This window comes from Cornus florida, unplaced genomic scaffold, assembly GCF_030987335.1.
Source record: "Cornus florida cultivar Cherokee Brave unplaced genomic scaffold, ASM3098733v1 CherokeeBrave_3.0.0_Hap2_Chr07, whole genome shotgun sequence".
In the NCBI taxonomy this organism is placed as follows: Eukaryota; Viridiplantae; Streptophyta; class Magnoliopsida; order Cornales; family Cornaceae; genus Cornus; species Cornus florida.
Window position 1 is genome coordinate 2,487,059 of NW_026775577.1, and position 19,403 is coordinate 2,506,461.

The 19,403-nt window shown below is 35.0% G+C and overlaps 1 protein-coding gene across 4 annotated transcripts in view; it reads right to left on the bottom strand.

The window, feature by feature from the left end:
• The window catches only part of LOC132315733 (nuclear pore complex protein GP210), a 34,836-nt gene extending 16,926 nt beyond the window's left edge, over nt 1-17,910 (bottom strand). The window contains exons 1-18 of one of the 4 annotated variants that reach the window (XM_059814113.1): nt 17,411-17,899; nt 16,157-16,422; nt 13,017-13,183; nt 12,703-12,919; nt 9,049-9,395; nt 8,551-8,730; nt 8,247-8,385; nt 8,010-8,158; nt 7,001-7,112; nt 6,335-6,903; nt 6,107-6,230; nt 5,691-5,968; nt 3,874-3,984; nt 3,355-3,417; nt 2,612-2,803; nt 676-735; nt 537-605; nt 100-243 (exon numbers count right to left, since the gene is read on the bottom strand). In XM_059814113.1, coding sequence (XP_059670096.1) covers nt 100-243; nt 537-605; nt 676-735; nt 2,612-2,803; nt 3,355-3,417; nt 3,874-3,984; nt 5,691-5,968; nt 6,107-6,230; nt 6,335-6,903; nt 7,001-7,112; nt 8,010-8,158; nt 8,247-8,385; nt 8,551-8,730; nt 9,049-9,395; nt 12,703-12,919; nt 13,017-13,183; nt 16,157-16,422; nt 17,411-17,583 — 3,360 coding nt within the window. In that variant the 5' untranslated portion in view covers nt 17,584-17,899. Of the gene's footprint in view, nt 1-99; nt 244-536; nt 606-675; nt 736-2,611; nt 2,804-3,354; nt 3,418-3,873; nt 3,985-5,690; nt 5,969-6,106; nt 6,231-6,334; nt 6,904-7,000; nt 7,113-8,009; nt 8,159-8,246; nt 8,386-8,550; nt 8,731-9,048; nt 9,396-12,702; nt 12,920-13,016; nt 13,184-16,156; nt 16,423-17,410 lie in introns of all 4 variants that reach the window. The other 3 variants (XM_059814112.1, XM_059814114.1, XM_059814115.1) reach the window with 3 other exon arrangements.
• Nucleotides 17,911-19,403: the final 1,493 nt, after the last annotated feature.

A 19,403-nucleotide genomic window follows, 5' to 3' on the forward strand; every position in this document is an offset into this window, starting at 1 on the left:
TTGATAACATGAATGATCACGATTTGAGAATTTTGGCAGTAAGAACCAACTTTGAAAACACATTAACAATTTTGGTACAAAGCAAAACCATGAACTCACATAAAGAGTGGCAATCCCAAGATGTCTAGCACGGATCATGAAATTTGGTGCCTTCAAATACCCATCAAAAGGACTTGGGAGATCATCACCATCTACAAGCTCAAGTATATCCTCAATATGCACACGAATATTCATATAAATGTACTGCAATGAAGGTTACCAACCAACGAATGTTTTAGTGCTAGAGGAGATCCTTCTTTTTCCTTTTAAAGGAAAGTGAAAATAACAATTGTAACAACCAAAAAAAAGAAGGTAACAAGTCAAGAAGATCTCCATAACAAAGGGCTCTAATTTCCACAGGCAAGATGCTGACTGAAAAATACTCAACTGGAACAAGAACCAAGTAAATAGACTAACAGAGTACAATTAATGCAGCAAATGATATAAACCAAAAATTCTAGCTCCTTGATCCTAAAGATAGTTATGGGAGTTCAAACCTGAGAAGGGTCAAAAGTACTTCCATCATTAATCCCAGCCAACAAATCAAAACAGTGCAAGCTTCCTTCCTGCAAATGCTTAGGTAAGCACATAATGAATGACGGCTAGGTACAGATAAAATCCCTTAGTTACACATACCATAAGGCTTATCTCTTCTTGTGACATAATCTTAATCCAGTCCACTCCAGCAACTTTAACCTAAAAAACAGGTTAAGGAGTATCACAAACTATACAAGTGAAATCAGAATATATGTTTTTTTGATAAGTAAAACAGAATATATAACACAGAGCATAAAGGAAGCATGACTAGAATGGTGCATAATAGAAATGATTGAAAGAAAACTCAGAGCTTTGATAATTATAGCATTAGACAAAGATAATTATTACATGCACATCCCAGTGTGAAGAATTTTTACAGTACCCAGTGTAAATCACATTGTCACTTTCCGATGGTATAGGATGTTTGTAATTCTCACATTACAGTTTATGATTCGTAATTAATGGTTAAAATGTAGATTCATTTTTCATTTACACAATTCTAAATTCTGCAGCTGGAAAGGGTTTTTCTTGTTATCCTTTCAGATTTTTCTGTAAGAAAATTTATTTGAAACATAACATATACGTGATACAGTTTTGTTACCCCTATAAGAACAAGATAGATTACCATTGCTAGCAAATTTATTAATTCTCAAGCATATATAACGCTCTAATCATAAATATAACATCTCCACAGTAAATCAACTACAAAGCATGTAAATACATATAGAAGTGCAATAGAATAAATTACATCATAGCTCAGAAACACAAAGTCAATTCCTCCTCAATTATCATCTTTATTTTACCTATATGGTAGGACTTAGGAGGTATTGTTGCCAGATCAATTTTAAACTCGAGGGTAAAAAATTTCCTTCAGATCAAAAAACCATCCGTAGTCAGGCAGATATGTCATAAACATAGTATAAAGTTACAACAAAATATTTTCTAGTGTAGAAGAGGTTTTGTAGAAATTTCTATATTCAACCTCTTTAAGTCCAAAAACTTCTAATGAAATGCATTTCAGCCAATCTAATTTAACCAATGTGGGTCCCTAGTGCACTTTTTTTACTTCCAATTACAAAACGCAAGATAATTCTTCAGTTTTAGAGCTTGAAAAGAATATAAGCATCAAACATTTTTGGCTGAAGAATTGTTGATATGGGGAAACAACTTAGTACAAAAATATTTGAGACAGTTTGGTCCAGCTTACAAAACAGTGACGCCATTTACAGCACTTTCTATTTCTGCTTTTAGAGCGGGATAATGCATTGAACTTTTTAAAAAGCATGATACATTTTGTGACATATCTTGCCAATTCAAACCACAGCCAAGAAAAACTATCTCATAAATGCTTGAATGTAATAGAAAATGTCTTCTAATTGACAAAAAGCAGCAGTAAATAATGGTATCTTAAGCACCTGAACAGACATGCTGATAAATAATGTCCCAACAAGAAATGTCCAAAACCATTTTAGAAAATACTGGGTTCCGTAGTTTCACGATGTATTTAAAAGTTGTTTTATCTAGACAGATATAATCCACCAATTTGGATAATTTTGGATAACTTTTGAATGATTGGGGAATTTAACCATTTTAGACATTTTACTGTTAAAGCAAAAAATAATTACCTTCGCATTTTGTATAAAAATTCAAAAATATTCAAACTGATTTGGATGTAGAAGTTTCTAATTTTTAGAAATTCAGTAATGATTTAGTAATCATTCATTATTTAAAACTCCTGGAAATTTGCAATACAAAAATATATCCACACTTTGATGAAAACTACGTTGATTTTACTTATAAACACTACGTGGAAAAAATATAGTGATGTACTTATCACTATGTAATCGGTTTAATGTCCGAATATGATACATGTAAAAACCCTTCACAAAAATAACCTTTCTTTTTCTTTCTGAAGAATCGGCAATAGGAAGACAAGGGAGGAAAATTTGTAATGATAAGAAAATGAAAACTATTAACAAACTTCACAGATCTAACAGATGAGCAAATAATGAAGGAGGAGAAAAGAGAAAAATACCACCGCAGAAGCAGCAATTGGAGGAGAAAGCCCAATATCATAAACTGTAACAAGTGCAGTCCCCAAGCCTTTTGGAGCCAGCATTAGTTGTGAGCACTGTAAATCTGGTGGGGGTCGAATTACTTCTACAACTTGAGAATTATTCACCGTAGCATTTACAAAACAACTCCCTCCAGTAATCGAGAGATTTAACTGAAATTTAAAAAAATAAAAATAAAAAGACAAGAAAAAAATAAAAATCTGTAACAATTGACTTGGGTCCAGAAACAACCACGATTTGCAGAAAATACATAAGCAAATAGACCTGAGTGTCACATGTTGGTGGAAACACTATTACTGTGACATAACTAATTAAACAGGTCTCTATAAACAACCAAGATTTGCACCATTGTAACCATGACATATTGATATAAAACCTTTTAGGACCAAAAGATCGAGTATTAAGGTTTCCTTGGTTCATTCATAATTCCAATTGAGAAATAACGATGTTCTCTATGATTTTATTAGCAAGCACACCAATAAAATAATATATCAAAAATTGTCAAATATTGTTGCAACAAGTTGACGGAAGACAAGTGAAAACATATCAAGACTATGACCTGGTTGCAACAAGACAAGATTGTCCAGAAGCATGTACAAATGTCTCATTAAAGACGTGTGCAGGAAAAATATGAAAGCTATTAAACAAAGTGCAAGTATTAATGCAACTTCAAAAAAAGCCAAACAAGTATATGGAACTTTACCCGAGCATCACGACTGAAAAATAACAGGTTGAACTCTGGGTCGACTTTTAAAGTGGAAACTAGCTGCATATACACAAATTTGTGAGAATAGAGATAGTTGCCCCAAACAGAAAATAAAACCAAATCAAGTACAAAGAACCAAAAATGATAGCCAAGAAAATATACTGCAACTGAAAGAAGTATGTTTGTTTGTTGGGGGGGGGGGGGGGGGGGGGGGGGGGGGGGGGGGGGTTGGTGTTGAGTGGCCGCAATTGCATTTGAGAGCTTGTTTCATAAAATGCATTCTCAATTTATATATATATATATATATATGTATATTAAAGTATATTTAAAGAAGCAACAGGAAGCCATTTTTGTGCTTTATTTCAAAAAAAAATTATCTATGGAAAACACAATAAAATAGAATTTTATCAAAATTAAGATGATTTTATTGTTGAGGTTAAAAGCATTTATGTTATGGAAATGCAACCAATCGGGCTCTAAGACAACTGCAGATAAAGAAACTATAAAACATCATACCTGTAACTGTATAGCATCTGTAAGAATACTCTGTAAACTCTCAAATTGTGCAGTATAATGATGGCCTCTCGTGCTATCAGGAAACCCAATGACAGTAGCACGAACAATGCACTGACCAGTTAATAAGTAACAACTCAGCTCATATCTATGCTAAAGTAAAATAAACGTGAGAAAAGAAAGGGGAAAAAATAACTTTATGAAGAGGAGATAGAAGCTAGTAAGAACGATTAATTACCGAATCGCAAAAATTTCCTTACAAAACATCATGCAGCATAATGTACAATTTTATTTTTGTCGATCGAGGGCTTTACAATATATACTTGCATTATCAGGAATTTTGTAACAGCCCTCGCCCTACCCGACACAATATTGTTCGCTTTTGGCTCCCCCAAACCAGAGACTTCCCAGGATGGGTCCCATCCTGGTACTACTCCGGAGTTTTTATAGGTTAACGGCATCACGGCTTTAAAACGTGTTGTGTCATAGAAGGGTGATGAACCTACTTATAGCACTTCACCTTTCCACAACCAGGTGATGTGGGACTTGTGAGCACACATACGTAACTCGCACCAGAGCCTTGCCTCTCACAGACCTGTTCCCGCCCACCGAGCCTTACAATTCCACCTCCTTTGGGGGCCCGACGACCCCGTTGGCACACTTCCAGCTAGTCAGGTTTTGATACCATTTGTAACGGCCCTCACCCTACCCAATACAATATTGTCCGCTTTTGGCTCCCCCAAACCAAAGACTTTTTAGGAGATCACCCATCCTGGTACTACTCCAGGTTAAGCACGCTTAACTGGGTTCATGGCCATCACAGCTTTAAAACGCGTTTCATTATAGAAGGTGATGAACTTACATATGGCACTTCACCTTTCCACACCCAGGTGATATGAGACTTGTGAGCGCACATAGCTCGCACCAGAGCCTGCGCCCGCCCACCAAGCCTCACGTTATCACATTTGATATAGAAACTAAGTGTAACAGAATTAGCAAGGAATATAATAACATTTTTATCACTTTAAGAAGAACTAGAAGCAAGTAAGAAGTCATTATTATGGAGCCTGCACTTCTAAGGTAGAATCCTTGAAATATTCATACACTTGCACACTCGGGATATTTTATTAAATAATAATAATAAATAAATTACATATTTGTGTTACATAGAGAACATGTGAAAATTTGTGTATGTTATTGATGAGGGATAATATTAGACGGACTTGTATACAACTATTGGGTGTGTGGATGTCTCTAGGAGTTGAGATTTGTTCAACTTCAAAGATTTTGCACTAAATTTACGTTAGGACACAGGTGCCCTTACCATTGCATGTCATGTCAACATGGGTACAGGGTAAATTCCAGGTGCCAAAGGCAAGGACCTAAGCGCATTGACAGTGATTGCATTGTAGACTGCCACAAGTATGAATATGGCTTCAGTTATCAATTTATCACCAGACAGTAGTAATTAAGAGTACTTACCAAAAAGTAGTACTTAAGTGTGAGAGTTGTCAGTGCAAGGTAGATCATTATCTTAGATACTAGTTACTACTTATCAGGGGCATTGCTCACTTGTAAGTTTTAACAATAACCCTAAGTTTCCACAATCATTCCTTTATTTTCTTTCCTCTTTCTTCTCAATTATGTGTACCAAGAAAGACACTATTCATATTTCATTAAACACACAATTTTTATTACTTTAACAGAAATAAGAAACCTCCAACAGCCTCTTCCTCGTAAAGATTAAATTTTCAAGAAGCATCTAAAATAACTGAATAAACTACATGATAAAAAAAAAAATGATATATCTACGTTAGTACCAGTCCAGATGCATTTTGCAAGATTAAAAACCTCTCCCAGCTGGATTTGAAAGTTGCTAAATCATACGCATCATCCCAAGATGCCAACCCGTCGCAATTGCTAAGTTCCCACCTCAAATGGAGAGAGGATGAGTTTCCAAAAACTTTTCTAGAGTTACTAATGCCAACTGCAGATATTCGAATAGTACGCCCATTTGCAACAGTAATAGGAGTGGCACGCATTTGCCCTGGACCGCGGACAGCTTGACTTGCACTCCATATAAGATCAAGTGTATTCACTAAGAAGACAGCATAATTCACTCATATAAGACAACAATCTTTAAATATAAATGAGATAATCAAACTGATAGTGTGACAGACAGCAAGAACATAAGACACCTTGCATGTAACTTGATAAAAGAATATTATTTTCATACCAGGTTCATCAGCTAGTAGTACAATTGATGTAGGAAAGCTACATGTAAGAGACAACTGCACTTCTGCTACAGCAGGCAGAGGGTGATCATCTCCAACAAAATTTCCACGTTTGAAAACAACTTTCTGAGTTTTTTGAAACCAATGAAAAACATGCATATCTCACATCATATTGAATTGAGTAGATAATAGAATATATGAAAAAGAAAGCCATATATTCAGAAACTTACAAAAATTCCTAGTGTTTGGCATAAAATTCTATAGGGACTCCCATAGCTGGTAGATATTTGATGGACAACAACTCCATCTTTAAGATGAGTATTCTCTTCACCTAAAATTTCTCTAGTGTCAATGAAATCAACACCTTGGTCCCACCGCTCTGGTCCTCCACGAAGCATAACATCTAATTGTGTTCCTGGGACAAGATTTAAATCATCCAAATTTACAAGCTGATTATGGGCTTCAGCTTGAACCATATCAAACCAGTAACCACCAAATTGGTTTCCATCACTAGCCTGATGCACAATGAGCGGTGAATATGCTGCAATACGCGAGGATGCTTTTAAAACAATAGGTCCAACAAAAGAATGATCAACGTGTTGATATTCTTTAGACAGTGAGGCGTACAACATAGTGCGGCCAGAATGCGAAGCATATACATAAGTCCATGCACATGGAGGTTCATATAGATTGTCCAAAACAAATGACTCCCCAGTTGCATTGACAATTGTGAAAGACTCACTTCCGACTTTCCACCTTATGGATGAACTAAAAGCATCACATCTGTAAAAGTGGGCACCTGTGAATGCCAAACCAACTTTAGCAAAGAAATCTTAAAGGAAAAGAAGAGTTGCAAAATATTTTCAGTCTTAGAATATTGTGGAGTACGGCATCACCATTTGATGCTTTCATTGTCACAGCAGCTTGAAGATGTGAACCTACAACAGTCTCTACAGGGAAGTTTGGCAGTATAACCATAGATGAAGGAATTAAAACCTCAACAACCACCTACATAAGACAATTGAAAAATAAGTAAAAAATTTATGTATGTCTAATAGAGAGAGAAGCAATTAGGAGAAGCGCATTACATTCAATAAAACTAAAAATCAGGGGATCGTAGTGTCTGCAATATGAAATTCACAAGTTGTGTGCAATGCAACGGTTTTGGAGGACCCACAAGTATGCATGGGGGAAAAAAAAAATTAGAAAGTGGTTTTCCATTTTAATGACTCATAAGATTTTTCCATCTTATTCCAATATCCATTTGTCCAGTTAATAGACACCAGCAAGTGCACTAGTTTATCCAATACAGCAGAGGATAAATAATGATGCTGTTTGATAAATACTTGAAATAGGAGAGTTTTCTATAATCATTGACCACATCATAGAATCTCATTACACGGATGACAGAATGCGAAAGGAATAACAAGCTTGGGACTACTTACTAAAGGACAGTGCTTCATTCATGTGAATAATAAAACAAGGTAAACTGAGATCACTTCTTAACCATAGAAATACATTTGTTTACGTGTTTGTATAGTTTTACTTCAAATTACTTTTGAATAATAAATGCATTTTCTAAAAATGTTTATGCCAATTAAAAATGAAAGAATGAAGCATTTAGCATTCAAAAACGAGGAAGCTAGACAAATTAATTAACAAGGTTTTGAACTTTTGAATTTTTAGTGATTTTCAAGAGGAAGTACAATGGAAGTGTTAAAGAACTATGAAGCCATTGATAATAATAAACTTTCAATCACAAGTGCACCAGAAGAATGCTTAAGAATTTGCTTCACTGATCTCAACAATTGGATGCTGAATGTCTAATAGGTTGCAAAAGAAAGATGAGCAAGCAATATACTTATTCCCTTTTTTATAAGACAAAAATAAACTTTACACCATTACCTCATCGTAATTTAATGGATCGAAAATCGATACTACTTTGATAGTAGCTTTACCAGGCTTTTTTGCCTGGACAAGCCCAGAAGCAGATACAGATACAGTAGCCATGTCTGTTGAAAACCATTTATAGTCACTCGATGCTTTCGCACAACCTAAAAATTCAATGCAATCCAATGACCATCAGTAATGTCAGAAGTGAGTTAACTACTCAGAACAATCAGAAGATAGAAAGCTGCCAACCTCCTGCTGCCTTTAGCTCCGCCTCCTGATAGATAGCAGGGACCCAGGGAAGAAGAATACTTTGAGATAAATCAATGTTTTTGTCCATGCTGAACATGACTTGATTGCATACCCTGACTTCTTGCACAATTTTGAGAACCTGTATGAGAACATCACCAGTACAGGTAGCCAGAATATTTATAGATATGTAATATCTGAACTCAAGACCACCCAGCATGATAAACAGTAGATCAAAGAGAAAAGAGTTGTGCACAAACAGGAAAAAAATTGGGGGGAAAAGAGAAGAGTCAGTAAAAAGCATCACCTCCTTTGTTTCAGGATGCCCACTACTATAAGTTAGAGTTGCTATCAGTTTTCCTAGGCCACATGAAGTTGCTTTCACGATTCTAGAATTCCACCACCCATGTTTGACAAAAGCATCATCTGAAACCGGGAAAGTATTCCAGTATTCAGACAGGTTGTCATGCAGCTTAACATCATCACCCTGCAAAGGAGGAGGAACTTTTAAGCCCAAGAGAACCAATAAAAAAAATGGGAAAATAATGGCTGAAGGTTGTCAAGTGAAAAATGAGAATGCAAAAGGCAATAAAGAAAAACTTTAACCCATAAAATTGACAACAATTACCGAGAAGGATAAAACAAAGAATAAAGGAAATAAAACAACATCAAAGGAATGTCCTAGGTTAGGATTACAGTATATTGGAGATTTACTATCTTTTTCTCTCCCAAAAATTCTAGACCTTTCTTTTACATTTGTGAAATTTTAAAGTAAAACTGAAAACTGGCACAAGTAACAGGTTACCTCTGTAATATAGATCTCTTGTGCACCAATTCCTTGTGTAAAAACCTTAGTTTGAATAAGATATTGTCTGCCAGAAACAAGATACCAACGTGACACAGATGGAATAGGTTGTATCCCCTCAACAGGATCTCCAGACATAGACAAAGGTAATATGTACAAACATAACGTATCTGGCAGGACAACATGAAGAGATGACATTTGTATGTGACCAACAACCCTGGTGTCTTCAACAGTGATAGTTGTCACCCCTAAGCTAAGTGCATAAGCTAAACCCATCACCGTGTCCACCTGAGCAACCGAAGAGTTCAAAACAGACCATCGATGAAATGGAGATGGTAACGTTACCACTGCAAATACCAATGTAAAAGCAAATGAGATCATTGAAATTAACCAGCAGAACGTAAGTAGTCCAACTAAAAAGTCATTGAAAGAGGTAAATATAGAACTGGAGTTGACAAAATACAGTTTGATATCAGTTAAGCAACTCTAGCATGCTTTAATTTAGTTGCCAAAATATTATATGTGTGTGGGTGTGTTTACAAGAGGTGATAAAACACCTCAGTTATCAAACCAAAAGGATACATAACAATATGACTAGATGACAGGAAATCACACAAACACGGCAGGGGAAACTCCTGGAGGATTAAAAGTAAAAGCAAACAATAAAAGAGAACTGCAGCACTAAATTCCTGTTTAGGAGGAAGCAGATTATACATTGTTAATAACCATCTACTCTAAGACCTTAAGCTGTTAGAAAGGATTGACTTCAATATTTAAATCCTCTAACACACCCCCTCGCATGTGGCCTTTGGTTGGTCCATGACGTGTTTCCATTTCAATTATGAGGGTGACAGTGAGGTTTGAATGCAGGACCTTGCCTGCTTTCATACCATGTTAATAACCATCTACTCTGAAAGTTTAAGCTATTAGAGAGGGTGTAGGTTTAATATTTAAGAACCCCTCTAAACTGAAGACAGGTAGCCACATTCAAAACTTCCAATGTGAAATTGTATTTCGTGCAAGAGCCCAATGTCCTGGAATCCACTCAATTGATAACCATTGAATCTCTTTCCATCACAAAGTGATTGGAACCTAACATTACTGCCTGTGAAAGACCTTTCCAAATAGAATCCTTTGCCAAAAAATCAAAGAAATCTCATATTGCATTGCCTTCACGCTCCAAAAAATTCCTCACCAAATTGTCTCCGACAACTGAGCTCAAGTGCATCCACCAACGAGTTTCTCTACGAACTCGGAAGGAATTAAAACAACGCTTACTCAGCTCCAACCCCTAACCACTATACCTAACGGAATGCCTTTAAAGTCATTAGTAGCAGATGCCCCAAGAGAAGCCGAGGAGTGCAGTTTGATTCAGAGTTTACCCAACTCAAGTAAACTTGTCTCATTTTAGCATCCCTTTCCATCCAAGTATCCATACAATTGCAAGGAAGGAACAGGAGCATACTTTTTTATCCTCATCCCCCTTTCAAGAAGCTTCAAAGTTGACATAAAAAAAAAAAAAATTTACGTGTATGCAACACATTAGCTTTGTTTCACCATACATGAAGCATAATGGAATAGAACCAATACACCACCCATGGAGCTAGTGTTTTAGCATCAATAGTCCACTTTTATGCACTTCACCAAGAATTATAGTAATTGCTCAGCAATAAGGACCACATACCATGTAATGATATTGCTAAGGCTTTGGGATATGTAAATGCTAAAATGGCCATGTTGGGTACCATAATTTGCATTTAAGGAGGACGAATGACGTTGAAAACCATTTTCATTAAATTAGCTCATGCACTGATTCCGGGAGTATTTCACATGTACCATTAGAAGTGGGTAGCTTGGTGAGTATGGACAATCTCAGTTTCTCATGAGAAGATCGAGTCCAAATCAAATTCAGATAGTAATGTCACAAAAGACTTCTAGGAGGAGAGAATTATCTAAACAAGTCTGATTTTAAAAGGAAATAGACAAGGAGGCCGACCAAAAGTAATTAGAACTGACTTTAAAAATTCAATATGATAGGACTCGGAAGACATGGCTAATGAAAGAAATGGATGGAAAAAAAATAAATAAATAAAGGCATGTGGCTGCCCAAATTCACATGGTATAAAGTGAATGATGATGATTAGGGTTAACGAACTGAGTTATTCATGAACAAGTGGGACTCAGCTCAATATGGGCTCGGTTCATGTTTATTTAAACAAATTGGGCTCAAACCAAATCCTTAGGCTCTATTATTAAACAAGCCAATCTCAAACATCTCCCCCTTCAGTTCATTTGTTCATGAACTGCCTTGTTTTGAACCCGCGAAAAACACATTCTTTATATAGTTATAAGTTTAGCCCACATACAAAAAGGCCTCTTAAAACATTTAGTTATCTTTCACTCACATATAAAGCATAGCCAACCCGAATAGTTTCATCCCTTGTTGCCTGACCAAGCAAAAGAGACCAATACTCGGTTTGGCTCATTTACAGTCCTAATGATGTTGATGACCATATCAAGTGAAAATCGTTGAAGCTTGCTTAGATATTTCTTCCAAAAAAGTAACCTCCAGTTGAGTCAAATTCATAATCATTTTGCAATTCTAAATGCAAGAAAAAGAATTGTATCTTAAAACTAGTTAATTTTTCAAAAAAAAAAAAATGGCATGTGATATAAACTAATTAGTACATCCTAATTGTCCATGAGATAGAACAAAAACAAGCCATTGCTTTATTTGAGAAACTTTTTGAATTGATTGCATTTCACAACCAAATAATGTAGCTAATCTACCAGAATAGCTAACCTGAACTTTACAAGTGTTACGAAAAGCGCAGTGAATCCAATAACAAATCACAAAACACGAAAGAAAAATAAACTCACACAAAGAACACAAAGAACACAAAGATTTAGCATGGTTCGACACAAGTTGTGTCTACATCCACAGTGTAGATCTTGCAAAAGGTTTCACTACGCGAAAAACAAGAGATTACAAGTTTTAGCCCCCAAACCCTAGCTCTCGCTCTCACTTTCTTTTCAGCGATTTTCAGTGTCTCTCGATGTCACACTCCAAACCCTAAACGCCCTTAGATATTGGGATACAAAAGAGTTCTAAACAGGGTCCACGACCCGCACGCAAAAACGGGTCAAAGCTTGGGCCCACACAAAGCTCAATGTCATCAGGTTGAAAACAAATTCGGGCCACAACATCACTTCAAGAATACATTATGATTTGATCATTCACCTATCAGGTGAGCTCCTCAACAATTCTATACCTGATAACATGATCTCATTTCAAATTTTGCCAATTTCAGGACTATAACTTTGGTTTAACTAACTTTAGATATTTTTCATATGCTAAACTGAATACTTCAGTTTAGAGGTACCAAGTAAAATGCTTCATTCCTGCCCAAGAATCTTGTCCAACAAAACATCAACAAAGAAGTCTTACCTTAATTGTGATCAATTTTTTTTTTTTCACATCTAACTTGAGTGTTCAAAAGTGATACGCTGTAATAAAATAAATGAAATTTCCATCACATCTCGCCTATAATTCTGGGGGGCATAGTTATCAAACTTGGCAGTTGGAATCTTACTGAGATATACAAAAAAGTATACTTATTGAAACTTCTCGTAGAAGGATTTGTAAAAAAAGACCTTGAGGAATATTCCCACGAATAATATTAAGACTATAACGGACAGTAGCGCCAATGAGAACAAAAACAGGTGAGGGAGGATCAAGAAACATGGCCTCAGCTACAGTTAAAACAATCTTATCTGCCATGTGTCCAACTTGTGGCTCAAGCAAATGCACAGAAACAATCTCGTGGCCGATTCCAATTCCTTTAACAACATACAGATCAGAGAATACACCCTGCATCATGTAAAAGAGAAAATAGTTAAATAAGAAAAGAACAGTACCTGGTCACTCACTACTATTAACACACAACATAGGTTAGCAGAACACTTACACTATCTTCAAGACTTTTTTGGACATCTAGATCACCACATAATCCACCACAGTCACTTAGGGGAGACTCCTTTAAAGGAACATGGGCAAGGTGATGAGGCAATCCATCAGTTTCAGGCATAAGTTGCCACGCGAATTTTAAGCCCACTAATGATGAAAACACATTTTCTGCAAGACAGTCCAATTAAAATATGACCAGACATAAATTCACAAAGAATGCACAACCAAAGGTAACATGAATTCCAACAAGCATACACCTCTACCAAGATTAAACAAAATGGATGAAATAAATATTTTTTCAGAGATGGAGAATTAAGATACAAATCTAAACTAGTACACCAATATTTAAACACAACCACTAACACTCATCATCCATAACAATCTAAGTACTACATATAAAACTAGAGCCAGTATGACTTCAAGGCAGCATGACTCTCCCTAAGCCCCCCCCCCCCTACATATAAAACTAGAGCCAGTATGACTTCAAGGCAGCATGACTCTCCCTAAGCCCCCCCCCCCCCCCCCCCCCCTCTTCTTCTCTCGTCGTTAATTCTTATGTCTTTAACAAGTGTAAAATATAATATCTCACCTCTCCCATCATGTCCTCACACATTACATGGCCCTTGACATCTATACCCTTCTAATTAGCACCGCCCCAATAATTTCCTCTCTCACCATCTCATTCAGGTGGTGGTTAACCATTTTGTTGCATATGACAAGTTATCTTCGTCATCCACAAAATCATATCAATTCTAAATTATAAAGCACAGCCCACGAGATTTCAAGGGCACGGCTTTCTCTCAGCTTCCGCACTGTCTTTAGTCCTTCTGTCTCCAACATGTAATGGTAAAGACCCCTCACCTTTCCAACCTGTCGCTGTCACATTTGCATGCCTCCTATCTATTATACTCAGCCTTTGATACCTCATGGACCCAGCCTTTCTCTTCTCAGAATCTCACAAGAAGTGGAGTGTAACTTCCATCTTTTCTCTCGCCCTCTCATAAGTGGCCGACTTTTTACCTTCTTAGATTAATTACATCTAGGATTTCTCCTACACCTTTTACCCTGGGCCTTAGTTTTTAAAGGCTCAAGGCACACTAAAACGCCAAGGTATCTTGACCTACAAGCAAGGGGCACTATAAGATGCTAGCCTGAGTGAATCAATACATATATTTGATAGGAATATACATTAAATATAGTTATGATTGAAAGTCTTAGGATTGAAACACAAACCAGTCAACATCAAAATAAGATAATTTTTAAGCATATCAATTCAGTTGGTTAGCTAGACCGATATATGTATATCCTTTCAAGTTGCAAATGCATACAATAAAATCAACTTACTTTGGAAACAATTTAAAACATGCAAAAAAGAACTAGCTGAAAGAATTTTAAAAGAAAATTGATATTGGCATATCAACTCAAAAGGGCAACCTAGCACACGAGGCTCCCGTCACTACAGGGTCTGGGAATGGTCAGATCCTTACCTCCGCATGTGGAGAGGATGTTTCCCATTTCAAATCTGGGACCTCCAAGTCGCAATGGAGCAACGGTAAGCCTTACCGTTGCGCCAGGGCCCACTCTTGGCTTATCAACTAAAAAGAATCAAATAAAATTGATGCACATATATCCTTTTACTATGCATATATGTCAACTAAATTAAATATTAAATAACGTTACAAATGTGCAATAATAAAAGGGTATTATAAGAAATTTGTAGTATAAATTATATTATTACAAATTCTTTAAATTGAGTGCTACATACATCTAATGCAAATAGTCAATTGTCAACCATAGCTCATACACTCCGAAACCAAATACCTAAGATGATTAAAAAATATGATCTACCGGATATGATTGAGAATATGATATAGAGCATACAAATTTTTATAAATTAATAAAAATAAATAAATAAAATAAAAATAAAAAAAAGGCAAAAAGAAAGATATACGATTGACGGATTAAAAAGTATAGGCGCGTTTTTTTCTCAAGACCGGATCCTGCCAAAAGGAGGCATGCCCAAGGGTTTTATCTGCAATTGACATAAACAGTCCCATCAATTTTAAGATGAGATACTTCGGCTGAGCCTTAACAAGCCTAGCCCTTTAGGGTTCTAGGCACAACCTCAAAAAAGACTATGCCCTGGCAACTCACTTCTATTTCAAAGCACCTATATCCTTCTCTATGAGGAGAACTTTTTCTCCATAAAGACCAACTCTTCTTTAGATAGGAATCTATTTGGGGCAGAATTATTCAAACTCTTCTTCATTTTAGGACTTTTTTTTATATTCTTTACTATATTTCCGAAATTTGGACATCTAAAAAGATGTTTGGGAGAAAGAAAAAAAAAAAAGAGGACATTCCAAGTCACGCATTATTTGTATTTTCTGAATTTATTCATATTTCCCGGCAATCTTATAAAATTTGGTTTTAACAATAAATGTGGCAAAAGATATATGCAATCAGACAGAAGATTCAAGACAGTTCCAAAAAGATAGCCATTCCTATGCTTCACGCTGCCCATACAATTAATTGTGATCAAATGGCTGAAATTGTCGAATCAGGATTTTATGACAAATTTAAACTTTTGGGACAATAACCATCTTTTAACAGTAAACTTTCAAAAACTGCCCACTTCCATCACACAGCGCCCATATATTTACTTGTAACCAAAAGGCTACTTTACAATTTACAGTTCCTTTTTATATCCCATCTCCATGCACCTAAAGTAAATTGACAACTTAACAGCAAACTATAATAACTTCTCAAGAATTGGGCCATTTTCAAAGCACCAACCATAAATTGATTTCATAGTCACACAAAAACAAATTTTGGCAAATTGTTCGAAACTAAGCCGTCAAACAATGGTCCCCGTCCTTTGTTTTACTATTACAGCTGTTCCTTTTTGCATCAACAACCTCTTCTTTCCTTTTTATAGGAAATGATAATTTTGTCAAAAGTTATTAATAATCTACAAAGTGCGCGCACAAGATGCAGACAAAAAAAAGAAATTATAAAATAGAATCACACACAAAAAAGACCAAAACCCCAAAATCAAGGAAAGATGGATGACCACTAAAAATGTGATAAAAATTAGCAGTCACAAACAAAAATATGAGGTCATTAGTATTTCACTAGTACCTTCAGCATCAAAAGCAAGGACACGGAGAGTAGCAAGCCCATCTAAGTCGAGTTTAATGGAGTTATGAAATATCTGGATCCTGGAGAAGTTATCTATGTAAACTTTGCAACGAATTAACATCCCAGTGTGTACATCAGTGGCATAGACAGCAGTCTCCTTTCGACCACTATATGGGGCAATTGACCTCAACCTGGCACTTGTCGAGCAGTGACTACTTGAATTGTATTCGGGTAGAACATTTAAAACATCATGATGATCCCATGACCTGCAAAAAATGTAAGCTTTAGATATCAACCGGAAAACGTAACTGAATGTATAGTAGCGGAAGAAACAAAATCTTTGTAGAAGCAATTTATCAGTGAATATTAGAAAATATTTACACATAAACGTTATTGTGCAGCTTAGAAATAATTATTTGCTAATAATTATAAAACTTAAACTCCGGGTCTCAAAATTAAACAATATAGTGAACATACCATTTGAAGCAACAATCAAATTAGCCATGCATTCTAATATGGATCGTCCATTTTATATTATGATAGATATGGCCCTAAATAAAGTAACATCTGAAAAATATTATCAAATAATTTGATAAGTATTGTTATAGATATTGCCCTAAATAAAATTGAAGCATTGGCACCTATGCAAATTCTAGGCACTGCAATGAACTAATTTAATAAGAAATATCAAACTAAAACTCATAGTATCAACAGAAAATAAGATAGTTAACATGCCATTAGAAGCACCATAAAACTTACCTACACATTGAAATATGGGATCGTCCATTTTTTTTATTATAGATAGATATGGCCCTAAATGAAGTATTAATTGAAAACAATCATCAAATTATTTGATAAGAATTATTATAGATATGGCCCTAAATAAAATTGAAACTATGCAACTTCTTGCTACTGCAATGAAATAATTTGATAACAATTATCAAACTTACTCTTAAAAGTATCAAAATCAATATATATGTGTGTGTGTGTGTGTGTGTGTGTAGATATTGAACATGTCATAGATATGCATTGAAATATGGGATCGTCCATTTTTTTATTATAGATAGATATGGTTCTAAACAAAGAATTACTTGAAAATAAACTATCAAATTATTTGATAAGCACTGTTATAGATTCCGCGCACTAAATCAAATAGAATACCAATGCAAATTCTAGCTAATGCAGTCAACTAATTGATATAGAACTAATAAACTTAAGCTCAGAGTATGAAAAATAAACAGAGGCTGAACATACCATTTGAAGCAACCATCACTTCCTTGAAGTCTGTACTCCACTGGATTAGTCATTCTCGGAGGCAGTAGTATATTCACAACTGCTATGTGCGGACCGGTCGACGAATGCGAATCCACATCGTTCACTAGCACAAGAAGAACGAGAACCACCACCACCGAAGTGGAGTGCAACATTTTCAGGTGCCAATGGGCAAATAGATCAGCAGAACTGCGAATCGTTATGCATATTAGTTAGGGTTAGCATGAACGAGAGAACGAATTTGAATTGTGAGAGAGAGAAAGGAGATAGAGAGCCTAGGGTTTATGGGGAACATGTGAGTCGAGTTACGAAAGTAAGGCTCGTGGGGTTATTGGTCAGAGCTGGAACTGGCCAAAAGTTTCAGGTGTTTTCGTTTACCATATTTTCAGGATTAACAAGACGGTAAAGCAATTTTTCTTTTTCTTTTTCTTTTTCTTTTTCAAGTCATTAGAGGCTTTGAGTATAGATTAGTTATTAGTTGGTATTGTAAATAGAAAAAGGATTTTAAAACAAATTAGGCTCATAAATTAGTAGATTCTGAAAAAATTTAGAATGATCCAGAATTATGAAAAAGTTCTAAAGAAGGCCATTGTTGATTCATGTGCCAATGGTAAAGGCGAAAGCCAATAAGGTGTGAGTGAAATTTTATAAAAATGAGTAAAATAAGCTACCAAAATTGTACTTAGCAAAGTTGAATGTGACATATCTTGATAATTGTATAATTTTATCTTTTAGAAGCCTGAATTCAAAAGTGACAAGTGGCAGTCTCAAATTCATAATATATTATGGTATATGTGTTGTTCAAATAGTTGAATTGTTGTTTGTCTTTGAAAATTACACCTTCCCTTTCCTCCCCTCGCCGTTCCTCGGGCTAAAAATATGTGTTTATGTTATTAAAAATCAATAGAATAATTACTCCATTTATTGATGGACCAATTTTTTTTTTTTTTATTTGGTTGGTTCAATTCTTTTCATTTAAAGAATATATATATATATATATATATATATAATTTCTGCATTTTAAAATTAAAATGCAAAAAAATAAAAATATGAAGAGAGTAACAGAAGACAAGGTTGGTAAATCTTAGAATAACCCTTAACTTAATAAAGTCAACCTAAACACATATAATTGCAGAGTAATAAATTTGGATAAAACATTTTATTGAACTATTCATAATTGATACATGAATTACATTTTATGTCTAAGATTATAACATTAGTTGAACCATTGTTTCTTTACATCCATGTTAATTATAATAACTTTATTCCCATCAATGTGAAACATATCATTCTTTATATTTTCTCATATTCTTTGCACAAAGTCAACCAAATTATTTATTCTTATCCTTAAACTAATCACATATATATTCACATTAATTTTCTCATTCTATCGACCAAATAAAAAATAAAAAAATAATAATAAATGACATATTCCCAAGTGAAGAATTAGAAAATAGCAAATTTAACCGTGGAATATGTACGTCTATGATTGAGTCCTAACATGAATTATACACATATATATACATATAATATTTAACGCCTTATTTATAATAAGGGGCAAAGTCAATTAAGATTCAAAATAGACACTTTTTACCGAAAATGCTTTCATGTTTTTTCTTTCAAAAATCTTATAACAGACTTACGTTTCCAAACAAATTTCTAAATAGTATTAACCACACTCTAAAACATAAAAACTACAAAGCAAAATTACAAAACAAAAATGGTTGGCAAAGTGGCAATAACATTTACAAGTGAAAAGAGACGCCTTGAAGTTCTATGTTGCATTTCAAGTTATACTCTCCGGGATTATTCTTTTGAAGTGAAATAAATGATCTGAAATTCCGATTCCATAATAATTAAGACTGCTTTCAATTACTAGGAGAAAATAAAACTTACATGTTTTATTTATAATGTTACGAGCCTTCCTAGTCTTCCATGGTGGTTAAGACGTTGTAACATTATTTTTTACGTTGAT